This window comes from Microtus ochrogaster, assembly GCF_000317375.1.
Source record: "Microtus ochrogaster isolate Prairie Vole_2 chromosome 14 unlocalized genomic scaffold, MicOch1.0 chr14_random_2, whole genome shotgun sequence".
Lineage (NCBI taxonomy): Eukaryota > Metazoa > Chordata > Mammalia > Rodentia > Cricetidae > Microtus > Microtus ochrogaster.
The window spans coordinates 1002756-1026496 of NW_004949097.1; the positions used below are offsets into that span (position 1 = coordinate 1002756).

A 23741-nucleotide genomic window follows, 5' to 3' on the forward strand; every position below is an offset into this window, starting at 1 on the left:
TCCCTTCTCTGCAACGTCCCACCCGACCGCAACCAAAACAAGACTAAGCGTTGTAGGAAATAGTTCCGTCTTGGTCCAGGCCCGCCTCCAGAGCGTCTCTAAGCCGCGTCAAAACAGCCAAGCTAGCAGAGGTTATCTGGACGTCGTAGTTCCCTTTCCAGTCGGCCGCTCAGAGACTATGAGAAGAAAAACTACAACTCCCAGAATGCCGACGTGCTATGGCGGCCGAAGGGGCCAATCGGCCTGCAGAGCCCCGCCCCCCCCTCGGGTTGGGCGGCCTGCCAGCACGTCTGTAAACACGCCGGGGGCCTGTCATGGGGCGGGTAAAGGAGGCGGTGGCCGAGCGGGGAGGCGCCTGGGGCAGCCTCCTGGGTCTGCTCTGCCATTCCTGAACTGGTCCGGGTCCCCGTGACCGTGGCTTCAGGGAAGCGAACTGTTAGGCGAAGGAGGAGGCAGTCAGAGCCATATCCCCTTCATCCCCGGGGCGGGGGCCGGGCCTGGCCGGCTAAGGCGGGGGAGGGCCGGGAGGGCGCCGGGCCGGGCCGGCCTGACTGCCGAGATGGATGACAGCAAGGTAAGTCCTGGGCTGGCCGCCGCCGCCGCCTGCTTGTCGCCGCCCGTAGTCCCGCCGCCCAGCTCAGTTCAGAAGTCCACGCGAGCACTCACGAAACACCTGCCATAGATACCAGTGTGTCTCGGGCCCCTGGCACCCCGCCAGGACACCGGGGAGCACCGGGCTGCAGTTTTCTAGCAAGGGCCCTCGCCCTTGCAAAATTTTCACTCCCGGGGTAACCGTGTTTGCCAGGGGTTCCAAGGAGCGCAAGCCCTGACCTGCAGGTCAAAATAAGTGAAGAAACTACCGTGCTTTTTTTTCTTTTTGCCCTGTCTTGCCCCCTCCCAGCGTTTTCCAGTTGGGAGAGGCCCTGTCTTGCCCCCTCCCAGCGTTTTCCAGTTGGGAGAGATTAATTAGTGCATCCTGAACTCAACATAATCACCCTTGATGGTTTTCCCTCCTTCCCTCAGCCTCGCTTACTCAATGCCCCATTCATATAATCAGTTCACCCTCCCACCCCGCAACCCTAGCTATTTTCCTGCGGTTGGTTGGAACAGTCCTAGCTCCTCTTGCTTTCTCTGGCCAGAGCCTGTCATCTAACCTCTAGAAATCGTCTCTAAGAAAAACAGTATTTTTTCCCCTTTTAAATTCAACGTAGTGTCCTATCTCCAGCTATGTTTTAATCTCTAGCGCACTTTTTTGACTATAAACTAGCGCGCATTGTGGGTTAACTAGTAGATTTATGGTTCTACAGTCTCATATTACTCTTGCTTCACATTTTGTGAAGATAGGAGTGGTCAGAGTCCCTTATTAATGTTTTACGATGTCTGGGAGTTGGGACTTTTAAGAAATCAAACTTTTAACGATGTCTTTCTTTGTGGAGCCAGGTCTTGTGGAGCCCAGGCTAGCCCCAAACTCTCAGTACCAGAGGATGATCTTCAGCTGGTCCCCCTGCCTCTTCTGCCTGCCAAGGGCTGGGATGTCCAGTGGGAACCTCATGCCTGGCATACATTTTGTCAATATTTAAAGCTTTCTTCCTTATGCTTTTGGAAGTATAATTTTTCTATTCCTTGGGAGAGTGTAGCACTAATAATAAAAACCCAGAGACAGATATTGAGGTTCATCCTGAAGATAAGAAAAGCAAAACAGCCAGCCACTGGCTTTTACCTCTACCTCGGACCAGAATGGTGATCCTGCCTCCACGAATCCTCAGACTGAGACTGTGCCTGGGACCTGCCTCCTCTCATCTTAAATCCTCTCTAGTGCTGGGATTAAAGGTGTGCACCACTACCACCCAAGCTTCTATGGCCAACTAGTGTGGCTACTGGGATTAAAAGTATGTGCCACCCCTGCCTTGTCTGTAAGGCTGACCAGTGTGGCTGTTTTAGTATCTGGTCTTCAGGCAAGCTTTATTTATTAAAATAAAAATGAAATATCACTACAGGAGAGTTTTCCCTCTAGGTCCCTTTATATATTTGATATATAATATCATATATATCAACAAAATTCTATTAAATTTTTTGTTTCGCATACCCTCAGACAGGTGGGGGAAGTCCAGTTATCTTGACTGATTGTTCTTCATTGATGCTTCCCTGTTATGTGGAAGGCTCTGTGAAGAGTGATAGACAGGAGAGCCCAGCACTGTAATCTGCCTGCTGGACACACCTAGGAGAACCAATGGCTTGTGAAATAACAAACCCCTCTTCTGACAGGAAGTGGTATTTTCAAAATAGAAAGGGGGAATTCTGAAAGTTTTCCACAAAAGATGTTCCAGTCTTTGCTACCTTGATCTTTCAGTGTTGGTTCTGAAATGAAGTCTGTAGACTATATCCATTGTCTTTCCCAGAAAATAATCTCAAGGTGCTGAAAGAGTGTAATATTCATCTTTCTCTGCTGGAGTCTTTCACAGGATGTAATTTCCAGTTATTTTTTTCCAGACCTTTGAAATATTTAACAGCTTTCTTAAGGTTATATAATTAATTTCAAAAGTACATATAGATTTTTACTTACTTTACAAAGACAATCACATACAGCTTTTTGTTTGTTTATTTTTGAAAAGAGTGTTTGCTTTTAGAAAGAGTCTTCTTGTAGCCTAGGTAGCCCAGGTTGACCTCCCAATTTTCTGTGAAGTCAAGGACAACCTTGAACTTCTGATCCTCCTCCCTCTGCCTCTCAAGCGCTGGGACTGCAGGCTTGTGGTACCATACCTGTGTGTGGGGGGGGTGGGGAGTTGAACCCAGGATTTCATGCGTGCTAGGCAAGTTACATCCCCAACTCCATAGAGGTTATTTCTGAAACTAGCACATGACAGTAGGGTTAGGGGCAATTTTATTTAAACATAAAATTTATGTAGAAGTATAACTTAAATTGCTAGGTAATAGTGATTGTTTGGAACAGTAACATTGAGATTACCTGATGTACTCAGGTTTTGTTAACTAATGTGCCCCAGGTATGTTCACCAGCCCGTGCAGACGTACTGTTGCAGCTGGAGGGAAAAGATCATAAGCTAGAATCTATCTGTAAGATTGAGCACCTAAGAAGGAGGGCTTGGGAAAGTGCTAAGCAATATAATTAAGTTCTGATTTCCTAGAGTCCTGTTGGGTTAGTTAGGAAGGAAAAACTAGCTAGGTTCTGGAGCTCTCTGAACTTCCCTAGTCTTTTAAATCAGTCTAGTGATTACTAAGAGACATTTGTAGCAGTGTACCTACTTACGCTAGATATGCCCCTAACTATACCCCAGACAGGACAAGAGCGGCTTGATGGGACACACAATGAACTTGAGCTCTGTCCTTACATTGGGTGATAAAGGTCATTCTCCAAGGCTTCCTGTGCATCTTCCACAAGGAAGAAGTATTTTCTTGAAAGTTTTTTTTTTTCTGATCTACAGTCTTGAAAGAAAATAGAGATACCTTATTTTAAATCACAGAAGGGTCTTTTGTGTTTTAATGTTTACTGAATGAATAGGTTGAAATCTTCTAAATCAGATGTGTTCTTGCCAGTCTGAAGGCCGTCTAAAGACCTCTACAGAGTGTTGCCCAGTCCAACAGTATAGGACATCTTTGTTGAAGGAATGGGTCAGCTACTGGCCACAATGTTAATATGGGTCACTGTTTTCCTTCCTTCTGTCCGCCCTGTGCTAAACACTGTTGTATAGAGACATGAGGTTTCTCACTCTCTAACCTTTTGTACACATCGAGGGTCTCATTGATAGTAATTCTAAATAGGTGGCGGTAAGGAGATTTAACTTCAAAACAAAACCCTGGCATTCAAACCCTGAAATCTCTCCATTGCCCCTTAGCCATCCTCTGCCACATTGGAGCCATCTTCCTTGGAGTGTCCCATAAGCCAGCAATTTGTTCCTTTTCCCAGCCCCCTCCAGCAACACTTCCCACAGCGCCATGGTAGAGGAGCTAGCACATCTGAACAAGCCTGGCAGTTTGTGTCCTGCTTTACTGTCCAAGAACTTATACAAGAAATTTGTCCGTGGACTTGGGGACCTCCACAGTTGATTCAGAAACCAGAGCTAGGCATGGTGGCACATCCCTGAAACCCCAGCACTTGGGAGGTAGAGTTGAGGGCCATCCTCAGCTATACCTGGAGGTCAAGGCTAGTCAGAGCCACATGAGACCCTGTCTCACTCTTCCTTCCCTCCCTCAAAAGAAAAAACTGAAGGTAGGTGGAAGCTTATTTAAGATGTTTTACTCTTTAAGGGCTTAGGAACAGCTTGCTTATTCATTAATTTATCAAGTACTTGTCTACCTAATATGTACCTGTGGTAGGCAGTAGAGACAGAAATTAGTAAGCCCTTGTGCTGTTCTAAAGAAGCTATCACTGCTGTGGGTGAGGTCAACAGCTAGAAAAGTAACTACAGCCATGGGACAGATGAGGGTGACAGTTGGGCATCACACACCTATGATCTCCTCACCCAGGCAGAGCAGAAGTGCAAGACTGATGGCTGTCCAGGCACGGTAGCACAGCCTCCGAGCTCAGGCAGAGGCAGGAGGATCTACGTGGCAAGTTCCAGGCCAGCTATGGCTAAGTAATGACACCCTTTCTCAAATAAAGAAGTTCAAGGTTATTGTCAGTTTGAGGCTGGGCCTGGGAACACATGAAACCCTGCCTCAAAGAAAGAAAAAATATATACACCCACAAGCTGTTTCAGCAGAGTGGTGATAGGGCAGACTAACGATGTTCACAGTGGAAGAAACAGATGGCAGAGAAGCACACACAGTATATAGACCATTGTACGCAGTCAGGCATTGCTAAGGGCCACACAGTGTTAAGTGCACAGTACTGCTTAGCTCCAGGGACAAGGAGAAAAGCCGTGTGTTGCCCTGAGGCAGACCTGAGGTACAAAGGAGGGTGTGGGAGTTAACTCTGGGTTTATAGATGCCTATGTTTCCTTCTTTCTCCTGATAGAAGCTGGCAGAAAAGTTAGCAACAGGAAGACATGGTTACACTCTGCTTTCTGAAACCCTTGATAAAAAAAAAAAAAAAGTCCTAAGCCACACATAGGGAAGTCCCTCAGAGCCCCAGAGAGAGACTCTTCTGTCATTTCTTGAAGATGGAGAAGGGTAGTGGCTAGGACACAGCTGTCTCCTTTAACCCCAGGCAGTACCGCTGTGCTGTGTTTTCAAGGGAACGGTGAAGCAAGGCCCTTTCTCTCTTGATTGAGGCTGTGGCACCACTTCTTTTAACAATGAGTTGCCTTAAAAATGAGCATTATAGTCAGAAATGTGATTCTAGCACTTGGTAAGCTGAGGCAGAAGGACTGTTGTGAATTCAATTCAAGGCTCTTCTGGGCTACAGACTGAATTTAGATCAGCCTGGGCAATCTCAAAAAACAAACAACCAAAGACTAGAGAATCTGAATATAAGTAAATGCATAAAAGATGGCAAAATAGAGTCTTATATTTGGTCAAAGTGGATATTGAGCATAGGAATAAATTTCTGCCACTTCCTGTGAGCCACCTGAGGTGACCTGTGAAATAGTTCACTGTTCTCTTGATCCAGAAATCTTACAAAATCATGCAGACTGACAGGCTCAAATCTAGGGGCTGGAGAGATGGCTCAAGTGGTTAAGAGCACTGGCTGCTCATCCAGAGCACCTGGCTTCAATTTCTAACTCCCAAAGGCTGAATCATACCCATCTGTAACTCCAGTTCCAGGATCCAGTGCCTCTCCTGGCTTCCAGAGGCATCAGGCAGTCATGTGGTACACAGACTTACATGTAGGCAAAATATCCATACTCATAAAAAATAATTAAAACAAAATTTTTAAAGGTTCAGGTCTTCACATTTACTGTAAGATCACCTGTGAAACTACCCAGGCCGTCAAAGATTTGCATATCTGAAAAGCCACCGAGTAGCTGAAAGATGTCACTCTACAGAAGCAGTGTGTGCGCTTTGGTAGTTGTGCCCAGGCTACACACTAAGACTGGACACAGGGTCAGTGTCCTAAGAAGAATGCTGAATTTTTATTGTACATGGTTAAAGAACAGAGAACAGGGTTTAGATATAGAGTCTCTGGTCACTGAACACAAAGCACCCAAGATGTGTCATTAACCCATGAAAGAGGTCCTCTTGCCCTACCACACTGAGGTGATCCTCACTGAAACTGAACAAGTTGTTACAAAGCAAAAGAGAAGACATTCCTGAAGAAACCAAAGGAAGAAAAACTTTTGGCATGGGAACAAATTCAGCATAAAATTTTTGCAAATAAAAGTTCTTTTTAAAGGATTGGATTTCCCCTCTGTAACTGAAAAAGACGAGGATAGAGGTGTCGTGTGAACAGCGCAGGGGGCTCCTCACTCAAGGCTGAGTTGACAGTGCTTTCTCATGAACCCCTGGTTTAACTAAGAAAAGAAAAAACATTTGTCCTCCTTTTTTTCCAAAAGACGGGACATAAAATACCGTAAGAGTCTTTGGAATCAGATAAGGGTTTCTTATTTTGAGAAGCCCCAGAAGTTCCTATAGAACACACGACTAAGTCACTCCTGGCTTCTGCAGACATTAGAGCTGTCCCCTGATATCCGTAATAACCTCAGCTTTGCAAGACTGCTTTCTTTCTGTCTCTCTTGGCTGAATCTTAATTCTTGGCTCATTTACTTATTTATTTATTCATTTATTTATGTATTCTTGAGACAAGGTTTCTCTGTGTAACAGCCCTGGCTGCCCTGGAACTCTCTTTGTAGACCAAGCTGGCCTTGAAACTCAGAGATCCACCTAGCTCTGGCTCTGGAGTGCTGGAATTAAAGGTGTGTGCCACCAAGCCTGGAAATGCTTGACTTTTTAGATATCCTAATTAGAACACATAGAGCTCTCCTGGCCATAACATTTGTTCTCAGAGTTTCTGTGTCTGTCCATCCCGGAGTGGGATGAGAACTTTGTGCGTGCTAAACAGATGATCTGCTAAGCAGTGTTCGCCACCTGTATGCCTTTCTTTTCCTCCCCTGATCCTTCTACCTCCACCTCCTGAGTGCTGGGATGACGACAGACGTGTGCACTTTACCAGCTCCATGCACACTGTCTACCATTCATTTCACTTTAAAGAGTCATTGCACTAGTGTAGAAGAGGGTGTGCCCGTGCCACCGTACACTAATAGAGTCAGGGACAACTTGTGGAAAGCTCTCTCCCTCCTCCATGTGGGTTCCAAGGACTGAGCAAATCTTGTAGTCTACCTCCCTGTTGTTGCTTTGTTTTAATTAGAGCTGTATTGGAAGATAGTTCATGGATCATAAAATCACATACAAATTCTATGATTTGCTTTCTAGTACATTCACAGTGATTGCATGACAGCCACTACTAATTCCATTATATTTCTATCTTATGAGCAAACCAAAGCACCCATATAATGCAGTGTCATTCAGTAACAAAGAGAAACATGAAGCTATGAAAGGTTCCATGGAGTTAACGCTCCTGGAGCCTTAAACATGAATTACTAAGCAAGAGAAGCAATTTGAAAAGTTTCCATTCTGAGTACTCTAACTGTGTGACAGTCTGGAAAAGGCAGAACCGTGGAGAAAGGAGATCAGTGATCCCAGGGCTTGAGAGAGAAGAGGAGATGGGTGCAGTGTTGTCTCACCTCGATCGCGTCTTTAAAGCACAAACTTTTTGATTTGATGAAATTCAGCGAGTAATGTTTTTGTCTGCTTTGTGTTTGTGATATCACAACTAAGAAACTATCACCCAGTGAAAAGTCATGGAGAGTTTGATAACTTTAGTTTTTTTGTTTGGTTGGTTTTTTGTTTTGTTTTGTTTTGTTTGAGACAAGCTTTGGAATCTGTCCTGGAACTAGCTCTTGTAGACCAGGCTGGCCTCGAACTCACAGAGATCCGCCTGCCTCTGCCTCCCGAGTTCTGGGATTAAAGGTGTGCACCACCATTTCCCAGCTAGTTATTATGATTAGCCCTTTGTTTTTTAATTAAATTTTATTACGTTGTTTATTTGTGTGCGTGTTTCTGGCTGTCTGTGTCTGTGTGCTCATGCACAAAAATTAATTGTAAGGGTCAGCAAGATGGGTTAGAAGGCCAACACAGTTCTTTTTCCTGTGGTTACCCAGCTGTCCTAGAACGCTATTAGTACGACTGTTCTTTCTCCTTTACCTGTTTTTGGTGTCAGCTGGGTATGGTGGTGCATGGGTTTAGTCCCGACACTTAGGAGGCAGAGGCAGGGGGACAGTCAGATCTCCATATCAGGTTCCAGACCAGCAAGCATTATATAATGAGAATCTTTGTCTCAAAACAACAACAAAGATGATGATAATAATAATAAATTATTTTGGTTTCTTTGAAAGTTAGAGATTAAACTCAGGGCCTTACATTTTCTAAAATGTACCTGTGCTAAAGTCTGGGCTGCACCCACCTGTAAACAGAGACTACTCGTTCATTTCCATCGCCCAGACCCAAATAATCACACAGAAACTATATTAATTACAGCACTGGCCAATAGCTTAGTCATATTTCTAGCTAGCTCTTACATATTAAATTAACCCATTGCTATTATTTTATATTTTACCACCAAACTTGTGGTTACCTCTTGTTTCTTGGGCAGCCACATGGTGTTGCCTTGACTCTGCCTACTTTCTCTATATAGCTCAGTTTGAATTTCCCACCTGGCTTCACTCTGCTAAGCCATTGGCTGAAACAGCTTTATTCATTACCCAATAAAAGCAACACATATACAGAAGGACAGCCCACATCACCTACCTGTGCTTTCTGGAAATTAGCTGACCATGAATGTGAGTATTTATTTCCAGATTCCTAGTTGTTTTTCATTGATAAAGTTGGATTTTCTTTTTATTTATTTTATTTTTAAAACAAGTTGTAGGCTGATGAGATGGCCCAGTGGGTAAAAACACCTGCCACCATACTGACTAAGACCAATTTCTAGAACTCTCATGGTAGGAAGAAAGAACCAGCTCCTACAAGTTGTCTTCATAATTTCACATATGTGCTGTAATACATGCACATCCGCACACATAAACAAATAGATAATAAATGTAAAGAAAAAGAAACAAGCCACAGCAGCCATTTTCCCATAGCTCACCAAAATAACAAATGTAAAGGGACAGGAGGGGCAATCGCTGTCTGCTCAGTGCCCTTTTAGGAAACGTGGAGGTGTTCCATTGGCCATATCCATGCCAGTCTACAGGAAGGGTGGTATTATAGACATCAAGGGAAAAAGGAAAGTCCTCATAGGTAAAAAAGGCAATACCGGAAACAAGCAAGTTAAGGGCAAGACTCTCACCAAGAGAATTAATGTGCAGACTGAGCACACCAAGCACTCAGAGCAGAGACAGCGTCCTGAAGTGGGTAAAGGGAAATGATCAGAAGGAAAGGGAAGTCAAAGAGATGGGCACCTGGGTTCAGCTGAAGCACCAACCTGCTCCTCCCAGAGAAGCACACTTTGTAAGGACTGACAGGAGGGAGCCTGAGCTGCTGGAGCTCACTCCATATGAATTCAGGTCCTCATGTACATTTTTTTTAAAAAAAGACTGGACTGTTTAAAAAAGAGAAAAAGAAACAGATTGCTGCTTTAGCACACTGGAGAGAGCAGTGGATATGGCAGTAATGGAGTTGGTTGCCCATCAATTTGCTTGCTTGCCTTTGTTTTTAAATTTACTTATTTTATGTGTATGGGTATTGTTTGCCTGCATGTGCGTCTGTGCACCATGCGCATGCAGTGTCTGAGGAGACCAGAGAGGAGGTTGTAGCTCCTGGAACTAGAGTGGGTTTAGGAACCAAACCTGGGTCCTCTGGAAGAAGCACAGGGCGCATACCCACTGTGCTCTCTATCTTCAGCCCTAGAATTGCTTATTTTCATTTTCAGATTTTCCTTGGTAGTGAATAGAGTAGCAACACAATGGCTCTTTGTATGTAGAGCTTGTGACCGGTGGCCTTGCTATCCTCTTCCCTTTACTCTTGATAGTGTTTGTGTGGATCCTTTGGGGTTTTCAGCATATAAGATCATGTTCTCTACAGATGGTCAATTTGACTTTTTCATTCTCTATCTGAATTGCCTTTTATTTTATTTTCTTTCCTGTTGAGTAAGAGTGATGCGAGAAGACACGATCCTTGTCTCGCTTCTGATCTTTGGCAGAAAGCATTTGGTCTTTCCTCAGCAACTCTGATGCCGTGGGTGTTTTGTAGATGATCTTTATCAGGTTGAGAAAGTTCCTCCTCTATTTGCTATATAGTTTATCAAGTAAAGACCTCGGACTTTCGGAGTTACGCATTAGTGCCTGAGAGGAGCGTAAGGAGGAGCAGCTGCTGGAGGATGCTGTCCTTTGGCCTAATTGCTATCATTAGGGATCTCTTCTGAGACTTGAGTGAGATGTGGGAGTCCAGATAAGTGACACCATGTGGCTGCTTTGAACACTTCTAAAGGAGCTAATGGATTTGTCAAGAATGAAGAGAAGAGCTTTCAAGGAGTCAAAAGAAATTAAAAAAGCCCAGCACTAGGGCTCCTACCAATCCCAAGGACTGCTCCAGCCCTGCAGCTGGAGGGGCCATTACGGCATCAAGCAAAGAGGACTGATGGGGCTAAGACTGAAGACGTGTAGTGCTTCAGATGCAAGCAACAGCACCGGGTCTCTGTCCAACTCAGCATCTGGCTGTGGCTAGGGCCTGCGCAGGGGCTCAGGAGTCCCCAGTATGACCCACAGCTACTCTGTCTGGCTTCTAGACCTTCTTAGTTCCCACACATGACAGGCACTCCTGCCCTGAATCCAAACCACCTGAAAGAGGACAAGGCAGCAGGGCGATGGTGGCGCATGCCTTTAATCCCAGCACTCGGGAGGCAGAGGCAGGCGGATCTCTGTGAGTTCGAGACCAGCCTGGTCTACAGAGCTAGTTCCAGGACAGGCTCCAAAGCCACAGAGAAACCCTGTCTAGAAAAAAAAAAAAAAAAAAAAAAAAAAAAAAAAGAGGACAAGGCAGAGCCCTTCCTAAACCACCAGAGTGTACACTGGGAGACTCAGCAGGAATGTGACACCAAGGCTCACACTGTGGAGATGTATTCCTCCAGTGGGAAAATCAGAATGATTGCTGTGCCTATAGAAAGTGTTTATTGTTATCTTTCCTGAGGCTACACATATGTAGAATTGGAGAATCCAGGTGAAGCTGGAGAGATGTTGAAACACACAGGTGGAGGACAGACTGGTGCCAGGGGATACCTGCTACTGCTGTTTGCCGCCTTGATCTTAGCCACCCCCTTGGCAATTCAGCCCTACAGGAGAAAGGCTGCCACTGTCTCACGTGTGGTATAGCTCATCCCAGGAACAATGAGAAGGCTCTGCTCCTCTAGGCTCAGATGCCCTTTGTGCCAGGTATTGATCTCCCAGTCACCAGCATCACAGCAGCGGGAGGTGAGCAGGGCTGCTGAAGTGCCCTGGCACTACTTCACTTCTCTAGCCAAAGAATTGGTGTGGAAGGGTCCCTCCGCTGAGAGGGCTCCTCTGTCTGCAGAGGTACTTTGAGTGTGTGGTTGTTTTGCATAGTCTACTAGAAAACATTGTGTAACTTCCCATCATTTTGGATAAGGCTGTGTTTGTACTTTATATAAAGGAAGTGAATAAGTATAATTAGAATGAAAATTGAATCATGAAAAAAGAACTTGAATATCTATGTAGGAATTTTGGTGGGGGATTGTTTATTTGACATTGTGTCTTCGTGTAGCCCAGGATACCCTCAAACACTGGACTGATTCTCTCTCTCTCTCTCTCTCTCTCTCTCTCTCTCTCTCTCTCTCTCTCTCTCTCATGTTTTATAAAAGATTTCCAGATGTTAAAATGATCTTCATTCTTAGGGTAAATCCCTCTTGGTCAAGGGATAGAGTCGTCCTTTTATGTTACTGAATTTAGTCTTAAGGGTTTGGTTTTCTTTTTTGTTGTTTGTTTGGGACTCATTGTGTTTCTCAGTGTGCATGTGTGTGTCAGTGTATGTGTGTCAGTGTGTGTGCAGCTGCACATGTCAGTATCCTATTCTGTGACTCTCCATCTATTCTTGAGGCAGGGTCTCTATGAATCAGGGTTAGGGTTCTCTCTGAGCCTGACATTTGTATTTCCTTGACCAGGTTGACAACTGGCCAACACCAGTGATTTTCCTTTCTGCCTGCCTTAGAACTGGGGTTTATTGGCCTATACTAAATGCCGTGCTTGGGACATGGGTGCCAGGATCTAAACTTTGACCCTAGTGATTATGCAGCAAGCGCCCTTAACCTTTGAATTATTTTTCCAGCTCCCCTTCACTTTTTGTGAGACTGAGGCTCATGTAGCCCAGGCTGACCTAATACTCAATATATAGATAAGGATGATCTTGAATTTCTAATCCTCCTGCCTGTACCTCCCAAATGCTGGGATTGCAAGGCATGTGCTCACATGTCCAGTTTATGTGACGCTGGGAGTTGAACCCAGTTTTTATGCTAGATAAGTACTCTGCCAGCTGAACATTCTCAGCCCCTTGTTCTTGTTTTGGGGCCTGGCCTTGAACATGTGATCCTTCTGCCTGAGCTTCCTGAATCCTAGGATTAGCATCCCTGGTTCCTTCTAGTGTCAGCCTCATTAGAATTGGAAACTGTTTTTTCCTCTTAGATTTCTTGAGAGGGTTTGCGAAGGGTTAGTGTTAATTCTTTGGTTTTGTGTTTGAGGCAGGGTCTCATGTAGCCTAGAATGGCTTTGAACTCTGACTTTGAACAATACCTTCTAAGTGTTAGGATATAGATATGGGCCAGGCCCAGCCTAAATGTTAATTATTTAAATGTTGGTATAATTTACTGGTGAAGTCACCTGAAACTGGCTTTTCTCTGATTTTTTTATAACTAATTCAGACTACTTGTTGAGCCTGCTTTGCTGCCTTGCTAAGGGTTCCTCGTGTATGTTTGTACCATCTCTCTTTGCTTTGGCTCTAATTTTCTGCTCTCTAGCTTCTAAAGATGGAAAGTTGGGTTATTGATTTTAAAACTTGATTTAATGTTGGTGTAGGATGTCCTCTGAACAGCTCTTCAGTCACGTGACATAGATCTGGTTTCTGTTTTTCATTTCGTTCCTCTTAAAGTTTTTAAATTTCCTTATAATCACAATATAGTCTGTTTTCTCAAAATAGTTTTCTTATTTCTCAGTCTTCTTTGATTATTAAGAAATATTTCATCACATTAAATATTTATTACTGTGTACTCAGAATTATGGTATTGGACCATTTAGTTTCTAAAAGTCATGACATTTTAATTTTAGCCTAACTCTAAAGAGGAAAAAATTGTTTTGTTTTTTGAGACAGGATTTCTCTGTGTAGCCCTAACTGTCTTAGAACTCACTCTGTAGACCAGGCTGGCTTTGAACTCAGAGATCTGCGATTAAAGTTCTGGGATTAGAGGCATGCGCCACCATACTCGGCTAAGGAGAAGTTATAAACAGGTAGTTAACAGAAATCCCAGCACGCAGGAAGCAAAGGCAGGAGGATCACTTAGGATGTGAGGCTAGTCTGGGCTATATAGCTGTCCTAATTAGCCAAAAAGAGAAAGAAACCAAGTCAATACTCTTTAAAAAATATTATTTTTAAGATTTTGTGCATGTATATCTATGTGTGTGCAGGTGCCCACAGAAGCCAGAGGCTTGATATCCCCCTGGAGCTGCAGTAGCAGTAGTTGTGAGATGCCTGAAGTGGGTTCTGTGCTAGAGCAGTGCATGCTGCTAACCGCTGAGCCATCCCCCATGAACACCTGAATGGCTTGTGACATACATAAAGTTCAGGTGTCAGGCAACTGATAGTGTCACATATTTATATGTCACTCTGGTTTTGCAAACTGCTGTGGTATGTGGTACTTTACAAAGCTTGAGATTACTTACAACAATCCTCAGATACTAACAACTCACTAGTTCACTGGTGCACTTCAGTACCAGACTGTGCTTGCTACAGAAAGCAGACCGTTTGACCCGTGCAGAAGAAACTAAGCTGGAGAAATGGTGGTTGTATGCCCTTAAATCTAATTGTATTGATAACATAAAGTACAGAACCTCCCAGTTAATTCTATGCCTGTCAGCTTTAAGAAAGGAACACCTGGGGTTGGAAAGATGACTTAGCAGTTAAGAGCACTGGCTGCTCTTCCAGAGGACTCGGGCTTGATTCTCAGCATTCACAGCTGCTTCTAGCTCCAATTCCAAAGGGACCCAATACCCTCTTCTAGTCTTCACAGGCATCAGGCACATAAGTGCTGCACAGATATACATACAAGCAAGATGCCCATACATACAAAAATAAACGAATACAGTAGCTGCATATTTGCTACGAAAGTGAAATAGATACTTATGATTGGTGTGATGGCTTTGCTGGATTTAATTCAGAACTCGAAGAGGACTGCTGTACACTCTGTTCTCGTTCTGCCAGAGATGTCTGGTCTCAAAGGCAGCCATCTCTGAATTAACTAGAGCATCACTGTGATTGCTGACTCACCTGCATGGTATCATAGACTGCCTTTTTTAAGGAATTATTATTGTAGTGGATATGAGAAAAGAGAGACCAAGAGTGCACACGTGTGACATGACATGCATATGGAGTTGATTTTCTCCTTCTATCCCACCATGGCATCTAGGAATTGAACTCAGGTTGTCAAGTTTATGCAACTAGCCCCTTTGCTCTGTGTCATCTAGTTCATTCATTTGGAGATAGGGTCTCACTATGAAGGATGTCCAGGCTGCCCTCAAACTCCTGAGCTTCTTGCTTAGTTACCTGTGTACTGAGATTATAGACACATGCTATGTCCCTCCTCTCCGTCTTATGTGTCTATGTCTGTGTCTGTCTGTGTCTATCTTTTCAGACAGGGTCACATTCTGTAGCTGAGGGTTGATCGTGAACTCAAAGCAGTCCTCCTGCCTCAGCCTCCTGAATACAGCATGTTCCACCATGCTTGACATGCATGTATTGCCTGTGCATGTTAGACGAGTCTGTACCTCTGTGCTTTGTCAGACCTGGCCCTTTATATTGCTTTCTAAGAACTACAGCAATCACAAATTTAATGCAGGATGGTTTCAAAATATTGTGAAATATAAACATATAAAATTTCATAATGCTAAGCCGGGCGATGGTGGCGCACGCCTTTAATCCCAGCACTCGGGAGGCAGAGGCAGGCGGATCTCTGTGAGTTCGAGACCAGCCTGGTCTACAGAGCTAGTTCCAGGACAGGCTCCAAAAGCCACAGCGAAACCCTGTCTCGAAAAACCAAAAAAAAAAAAAATTTCATAATGCTTAGGTCACTGAGGCCATTCTGCAATTACTAACAAATATTTGGCCCTGGAAAGCGTTCTGGTTGTACTAGAATATAAACATCATGGTACAGACCAGAAAAACTTTCAAAGACCAATTTTAGAGAAGTTGAAAGTTACCAGAGAAAAGTAACTAGCTTTTAGGGTTTTTTTTAATATTTGTGTTTTGCATACAAGTGTGTATGTGTATCAGGTGCATGCAGTGCCCACATCGGCCAGAAGAGGGCATTGGATCCCCAGGGACTAGAGTTGTGGCTATAAGCCCCTATGTGTGTGCGGGGAATTAAACCCTGATCCTAGAAGGATAGCAAGTGCTCTTAACTGCTGAACCATTACTCCAGTCCATGGTAGCTTTAATATGGTAGTGGAAATGGCACTATTTTCCCACAGCTATGAAGTAGCCTGTCTCCTTTCAAAGCTATCCTGTGAGATACTAGAGGCATAGAAGTGGAATTTGATAAAGGTATAAAAATATGGCCTATTTGTTTTTAAAGTATGGAGGATGTTTGTTTTTATTTTTAGGGCTAAGGCTCTGGGTTAAAACTCCAGAGCCAATAAGGGTTTGTTTGTTTGTTGTTTGTTTGTTTGTTTTTGTCTGTGTTTTGTTTTGTTGTCTGTTTGGTTTTTGTTTTGTTTTGAGTCAAGATCACCATGCAGCTTGACATAGTTCACAGAAGTCCACCTACCTCTTCCTAGAGTATCCTGGGATTAAAGGTGTGTGCTGGAACACTGGCCTTAGTTTGTTAAAAATGTAAACATCATATTTAGTGGTCTGATTTTTCCAGTGTGCTTGGCATTGTTTGTATGTGATACTGTTAATAGTCGCAGATAAACAAATGAGTATTGCCCTGTAGTTTTCTTGCCTTGCAGGTTTTACATTGCTGGCAGTGATTAACTGTGGTGTTACATTTCACACCTTCTCTTTTAGAATTGCCTTAAAAGCATTCAGGACATAAACGTGCATTCTTGAGAGAACTGTGTGGGTGGAGGTGAGGATGGAACCCAGGGCTTTGTACAAGGTTGGATTCTACCTTTGAGCCCCACTCTGTCACTGGACTCCAGGCTTTCTCTGAGGGTGGTTTTCAGGAAAACGGGCATCAGTCTTGTCAGATAAAGAGATGGACAGGCCAATGGTGGAGAATGGAGAGCGCTCTAAAGTAGTGAGGCTTGCAGAACTCTGTCCCAGCTGGCCTTCCCCGAGACAGGCATGAAGACTGCATTGCTGCAGAGTGGCTTGCTTTCAGAACTCAACAGCAGGGAAGCTTACATTTCTGTACCAATCCCCTAATAATTGTGCCAACGCAGAGTGAGTGAGTGCAGATCTGGAGTGTGAGTCTGTGGCACTCGTGGGACAGGTTGGGGCATTGACTTATAGAGACTACCAAAAATTTCAGGGTCTTCCTGATTTTCTTCCTGTGGACCCAATACATTTGAAGAAGGAGCTTAAAGCTAAGTTGCCTGGGATACCTGCCTGGGATACTTATTAATTTATATCTACATATAATTTAATGTAGGCATTATATATCTATCTAATTGTAAATTTAAAAATCTTGAAAATAAAAAGTGAGCAAGTAGACAAGCACAGGTTGTCCAGTAGCAGCTTCCAGTGACTTAGCCCTGCAAATGGGCCCTGCAGCCTAGGGCCCAGGCCTTGCTACCATGACCACTACCTACCCCGATATCCGCAGCGTGCAGTCTCTAAGGCATGGCAGCCATCCCTTCTGGTGGCTCTCTCCTGGTTACCCATGACCTGTATCTGTGAGTTTGGGGGGGGACACCGTGCCTGTTATAATTTATTTAAAGACGCCCAAGGAGAAGTCATCCAATACAACAGGGATCACATGGGAGGTTTATTGATAGGAGAGGAAAGGGGGCAGAGAGCAATTCCTGGGGACAAGAATAGCAGATAGGGGGAGACGGGAGGTGGGCAAGGCCCTTTTAAAAGAGAAGGTAGCAAATGTGCACAGAGGGTGCTCTTAGTGGCTGCAACTGATGATGTATCCTGTCAGGACCCCAAGGGCAGGCCATACAGATGCCTGAATACTAACATTGCCCCACCATCAGAGGCTCCCCAAAGCCAATCCTGACCACTAGTGGGCCAGCCTTTTTGGCAAGCCAATCCTCCCATCCATGGCCACAGTATTAGCGTTTCCTGAGCACTGGACAGAAGTATCCACCTCCCCCCCCCCACACACACACACCCAGAATCGGGATCACCTGCGGCCTGGCTCCTGAAACCATGAAGAAGCAGCCTGTTCTCTGGCCAGGCCAACAGCAGGGCCCCATCAGGATGGGGCAGAACCTGGCAGAACCACCAGCCAAGCCAAAGCGTCAGTGGTGCTAGGCCAGAGCCCTACTCACCCATCCCACCCTGAAAACTCGGCAGGCTGCTACAAGCAAAGGCACTGAACATGGCACTGAGATTTTCTTATCCCATAACTGTGCCTTGCACCAAGCAAAGAATACAGTCCCAGCAGCCATCCAAAAAAAAAAAAAATCTTGAAAATATACATGAGATAAAACCTGTTCATAGTCATACCCAGCGAAGAAGTCCTCGTAGGTAACTTTCTTACACTGAAGTCATGAAAACCTGGGGCTGGAGAGATTGCTCCGTGGTTAAAAGCACTTGTTCTTTCAGATGATTTCTAGTGCCCACATGGCCATGCACAACTGTCTGTACCTCCAGGCCCAAGAGATTCAGTACCCTCAGCAGACACCAGACACACATGCACTACACAGACTGTGCAGGCAAACACCCATACACAGGAAACTTTAAAAGCATCATGATAAACCTAGTATTTTTATTTTGTTATTTTCTGTGTATAAATGTATTACCTGCATACTTGGTGACAGAGGAGGCCAGAAGAGGGTGTCAGATCCCCTGGTACTGGAGTTACAGATGTTTGTAAGCCACCGTGTGGGTTTTGGGAATCAAACCTGAGTTCTCCGCAAGAGCAGCAAATGTTCTTAACCTCTAAACCATCTCTTCAGCCCCAGATTTTGATGTTTTTACTTAATTTAATGTAATTTTCTCAAGGTAATAAATATGACTGATATGGCTCCCTGACTAAGAGCAGGACTGCATTCAGAGCCCAGCATTTGTGTCAGACAGTTTACAGAACTCCTGTAGGGATCCAGTGCCCTCTTCTGGTCTCCATCGGTGACTGCTCTCACATGCACAAACCTACACACACACAATTTAAAAACACAAAAATAAAAAAGTTCAAAAAACCATCTTCATATGGCTTATAGAATTTCTTGTTGAGCTACTTAAACTTTATTGTTATTAAAGAACTAGTAAAAGCTTGCATTACACCTTATCTCACATTCATGACATCAAAAGTATGAAAAAGTGAGAACCCAGAAAGATTATGAGACAGAATTATGCTTTCTAGGCTCTGTAGGTTCACTTCCTACTATTTATACACACTCTCTTTGCTCAGAGGCAACCATAGTTGCTTTTTTCTTAAGAAAACTAAAAGGAAAAAAAACGATGTCTCCTCTCTTGCGCTGCAGGTGGTGGGAGGCAAAGCAAAGAAGCCTGGGAAACGAGGTCGGAAGCCAGCCAAAATCGACCTGAAGGCGAAGCTGGAGCGGAGCCGGCAGAGTGCCAGAGAGTGCCGGGCCAGGAAGAAGCTGAGATACCAGTACCTGGAGGAGCTGGTGTCCAGTCGGGAGAGAGCTATCTGTGCACTCCGGGAGGAACTGGAAATGGTAAAGTCCATCAGCAACAGGACAAACGCCCCTTACTTGACTGTCACTGAAGGCAGGAATCAGACCAGTCCTTACCTGTCCAGTTGGTAAACATGGAAAAGAATGTTAGTCTTTTTTCTACATTGTAGACAAGAAGGCATTTTCTTTTAATACAGTGCAGGTGGGTGTAGTAATAGGGGTGGCGGGGCTGCGTTCCCAGTACCCCAGCCGCCTGGCTAGCTTATGCCCCGAAATAGCAACACACAAATTATATTCATTTAAACACTGCTTGGCCCTTTAGCTCTAGCCCTTACTGGCTGATTCTGATATCCCGATCAACCCATCTCTAATAATCTGTGAGCACTGGTCTTACCGGGAAGATTCTAGCCTACGTCCATCCTGGGTCGGAGCTTCATCTTGTGTGTCTGCCCAGGAGCGGGGCATGGTGTCTCTCTGAGGCGTTTGCCCCCGAGAGGAGAGCTGTCGAGTCTGAGCTCACTTCCTCTTCCTCCCAGCATTCTATTCTGTTTACTCCTCCCACCTATGTTTTAAGCTATGAGGCCAAGCAGTTTCTTTTTATTGCTTAACCAATGAAATCAACAGATTGATATATGACACTCCCACATCAGGTGGGAACAGTAAGAAATTGTTTATGATAGAAAAACCATGGGGACTGGAGAGATGGCTCAGTGGTTAAGAGCACTGGCTGATCTTCCAGAGGTCCTGAGTACAATTCCCAGCAACCACATGGTGGCTCACAGACCTCTATGATGGGATCCAATGCCCTCTCCTCATGTGCAGGCATACATGCAGACAAAGTATATTATATATAAATTATATGTGTATATATTATAATATCTCATACATTGTATAAACCTTCAAAAGAAAACAAGAGAAAGGTGCTTTGCCACTAAGACTGATGACCTTCGCAATCCCCCAAACTGCCTGCAAGGTTCTGACTTCCACACACGTGCTCAAGGCACTACTACAGTGAGTGTGGCGAAAGTTAAAAAGAATGGGCCTGCAGCCTAGCTGGTAGAGTGCTTATCTAGCATGCATGGGGCTCTGGGTTTAATGCCACCACAGCAGGAGATGGGGTGTGATCTGTATTCCCAGCACTGGGGAGATGGAGGCAGGAAGAACAGAAGTTCAAAGTATCAGAGTTCAATGTATTGCTAAGTGGGAAAAGCCACATGACAGTCCATGATTCTCATGGGAGGCTACCATTTGTGTTCCTGTGAACCCATCACTTTACATTCAGAGCTTTAACTATGAACTCAGGGATGAGGTAACAGGTGCAAGCAGAGATGGTATTACCATAACTGTTCCAAAGCTGGATTCTCAGGAAGCAGTGAAGCTGGGCATGTACATGCCTAGAATCCTAGCACTGGGGGCTAGAGACAGGAGGATCAGGAGTTCAAGGCCAGCCTCTGGACTCCATGAGACTCTGTCTAAAAATAAAATCTGAGGGGCTGAGGGGATGAGTGCCTGAGGACCTCTTGAAGCTGGGTGCATGCTAGGGCACATTCATAATCCCTGTGCTCCTTTGCAAGATGGAGGAAAGAAACACCAGGCTCCCAAAGCTCAGGGCCAATGCAGCAGCAAATGACAGATGACCCCTGTCTCGAGGTGGAAGAGGAGGACTGACATCCAAGGCTCTTATGTGACTTCCATACATGCAACTGATAGAAACCCAGGAATTTAAGAAGAGGGAAGGGTCAAGATGACCCAGTGAGTAAAGTGCGTAGCACACAAGCCTATCAGCCTGATTAGTCTGAACCTCAAACCCACATAAAGATGGAAGATGAGAACCGACTCACAGAACTTTCCTCTGACCTCCGCATAAATGCTGTGGCCTGTGAGCTCATACACAATAATAATAAATAAAATTCTAAAGGGGCCAACAAAGAGATGACTGGGTAAACCACTTGCCATGCAAGCAAGAAGACCTGAGTTCAGTCCCCAGAATTCACATAGCAGTTACAGTAGCACACACTTGTCATCCCCTACTGGGGCAGGGGAGACAGAGGGTCCCTGGGGTGGGCTGGCCAGCAGTCTAGTAAGCTCCTGGGTCAGGGAGACATTGTCTCAAAAAATAAGGGGGCAGTGATTCAGGAAGACACCCAACATCAACTGAACTTGCAAACAGCGACACATACACACATGCGTGTTCACACGCACGGACACTCACACCTATGCACAAAAGCAAAGAAGTAATAAGGGCATTGAGAGAGGAAGGTAATATGCTCCAGATGGATACTAATCAGTTTTTTGTAATATATCGCTATTGATTTTTTAACACATTTTTATTGGTATTTATTGAACTCTACATTTTTCTCTGCTCCCCTCCCTCTTCAATCCTCCCCCAAGGTCCCCATGCTCCCAATTTACTCCAGAGATCTTGTCTTTTTCTACTTTCTGCTTCCCATGTAGATTATATCTATGTAAGTCTCTCTTAGTGTCTGCATTGTTGTCTAAGTTCTCTAGGATTGTGGTTTGTAGGTTGGCTTTCTTTGCTTTATGTTTAAAAACTACCTATGAGTAAGTACACTTGATAATTGTCTTTCTGTGTCTGGGTTACCTCACTCAAAATAATGTTTTCGAGCTCCATCCATTTTCCTGCAAAATTCAAGATGCCATTATTTTTTTTTCTGCTGTGTAGTACTCCATTGTGTAAATGTACCACATTTTCCTTATCCATTCTTCGGTTGAGGGGCATTTAGGTTGTTTCCAGGTTCTGGCTATGACAAACAATGCTGCTATGAGCATAGTTGAGCACATGTCCTTGTGGCACGATTGAGCATCCTTTGGATATATACCCAAAAGTGGTATTACTGGGTCTTGAGGAAGGTTGTTTCCTAATTTTTTGAGAAATTGCCACACTGACATCCAAAGGGGTTATACCAGCTTGTATTCCCACCAGCAAAGTGTTCCCTTTTCCCCATAACCTCTCCAGCATAAGTTGTCATCAGTGTTTTTGATCTTGGCCATTCTTACAGGTGTAAGATGGAATCTCAGAGTTGTTTTGATTTGCATTTTTCTGATGACTAAGGATGTTGAACATTTCCTTAAGTGTCTTTCAGCCATTTTAGATTCCTATGCTAAAAGTTCTCTGTTTTGGTCTGTACTCCATTTTTTTTATTGGATTATGTGATCTTTTGGTGTCCAATTTCTTGAGTTCTTTGTATATTTTGGAGATCAGACCTCTATCTGATGTGGAATTAGTGAAGATCTTTTCCCATTCTGTAGGCTGTCGTTTTGTCCTGTTGACCGTGTCCTTTGCTTTGAAGAAGCTTCTCAGTTTCAGGAGGTCCCATTTATTAATTGTTTCTCTCAGTGTCTGTGCTGCTAGTGTTATATTTAGGAAGTGGTCTCCAGTGCCAATGCATTCAAGTGTACTTCCCACTTTCTCTTCTATAAGGTTCAGTGTGGCTGGCTTTATGTTGAGGTCTTTGATATATTTGGACTTGAGTTTAGTGCATGGTGATAGATATGGGTCTATTTTCATTTTTATACATGTTGATATCCAGTTATGCCAGCACCACTTGTTAAATATGCTTTCTTTTTTCCATTTGACATTTTTTGCTTCTTTATCAAAGATCAGGTGTTCAAAGATATGCAGGTTGATATCCGGGTCTTCGATTCAGTTCCATTGGTCTTCCTGTCTGTTCTTATGCCAGTACCAGGCTGTTTTCAGTACTGTAGCTCTGTGTTAGAGTTTGAAGTCAGGGATTTTGATGCCTCCAGAAGTTCTTTATTGCCCAGGATTGTTTTGGCTATCCTGGGTTTTTTGCTTTTCCAAATGAAGTTGAATACCGTTCTTTTGAGGTCTTTGAAGAATTTTGCTGGGATTTTGATGGGCATTGCATTGAAATCACTATTTATTTTTATGGTGAATTTAATCTGTTATATGTCATTATTTTGACTTGATTTGCTTCACTTGTATACTCCCAAAAGTTCATAGAGTACACTGTGGTAGAATGTATGTGTGTTCTCATACATGTAATAATAGTGCATACAGCTACTACTGGTAGTTGTTTAGTGAATATTTACTAGAGAAGACTTCCCACAACCAGTACTGGATATCAGATCCAAGGCCTCTTGCATACTAGCCTATGCTCGCAGTGAGCTACAGCCGAGCCCTCAGGCGAGCTCTTGTGTCTAAGATTTCCACATATGCTGCCTGAATTCTGACTTAGCGTTTGACTTAACTGTGTTAAATGTTTCAGTACAAGCAATGGTGCATGGCAATGGACCAAGGAAAAATCCCTTCTGAAATAAGGGCCCTTCTCACTGGAGAGGAGCAGAACAAGTCTCAGCAGAACTCAAGCAGGCATCCCAAAGCTGGGAAGACAGATGCTAACACCAATTTGTGTGAGTACCGTTTACCGGAGCATTCCTGTTAAGCAAGCATCCCAAGGTAGAGTGTGTGACTTGAAGTAAAGGGAAGTGCTGCTGTCCTTTTTAAATGCTAGTCAGTGTTGTGGTGGAGGATCCTAAACCCTGAAGTGAGACCCAGCTGGAGGCTGGCTGTGTGCACAGCTGCTCTCCATCACTTAGGGAAACCTCAAGTTGGAGGCCAGTGTGGGCTTCCTAGGAAGACCCCATGTCAAAAGACAGACCTGCCAGCCGGCTGAGGACTGTGGGGTGACAGCCCGTGATTTAAAGTGGCCCTGAGCATGGTGGGAATGCCACTTTCTCTTACTTTGTTATCACTCACAGCTTTAACTCAGACATTAC

The 23741-nt window shown here is 44.3% G+C and overlaps 1 protein-coding gene across 1 annotated transcript in view; it reads left to right on the plus strand.

Annotated features, from left to right (window-relative positions):
- Positions 1 to 285: 285 nt before the first annotated feature.
- Positions 286 to 23741, plus strand: part of Crebl2 (cAMP responsive element binding protein like 2) — a 29348-nt gene continuing 5892 nt past the window's right edge. Inside the window, exons 1-3 of the mRNA XM_005364496.2 lie at positions 286 to 574; positions 18825 to 19022; positions 23231 to 23375. Coding sequence (XP_005364553.1) covers positions 560 to 574; positions 18825 to 19022; positions 23231 to 23375 — 358 coding nt within the window. The 5' untranslated portion in view covers positions 286 to 559. The remainder of the gene's footprint in view (positions 575 to 18824; positions 19023 to 23230; positions 23376 to 23741) is intronic.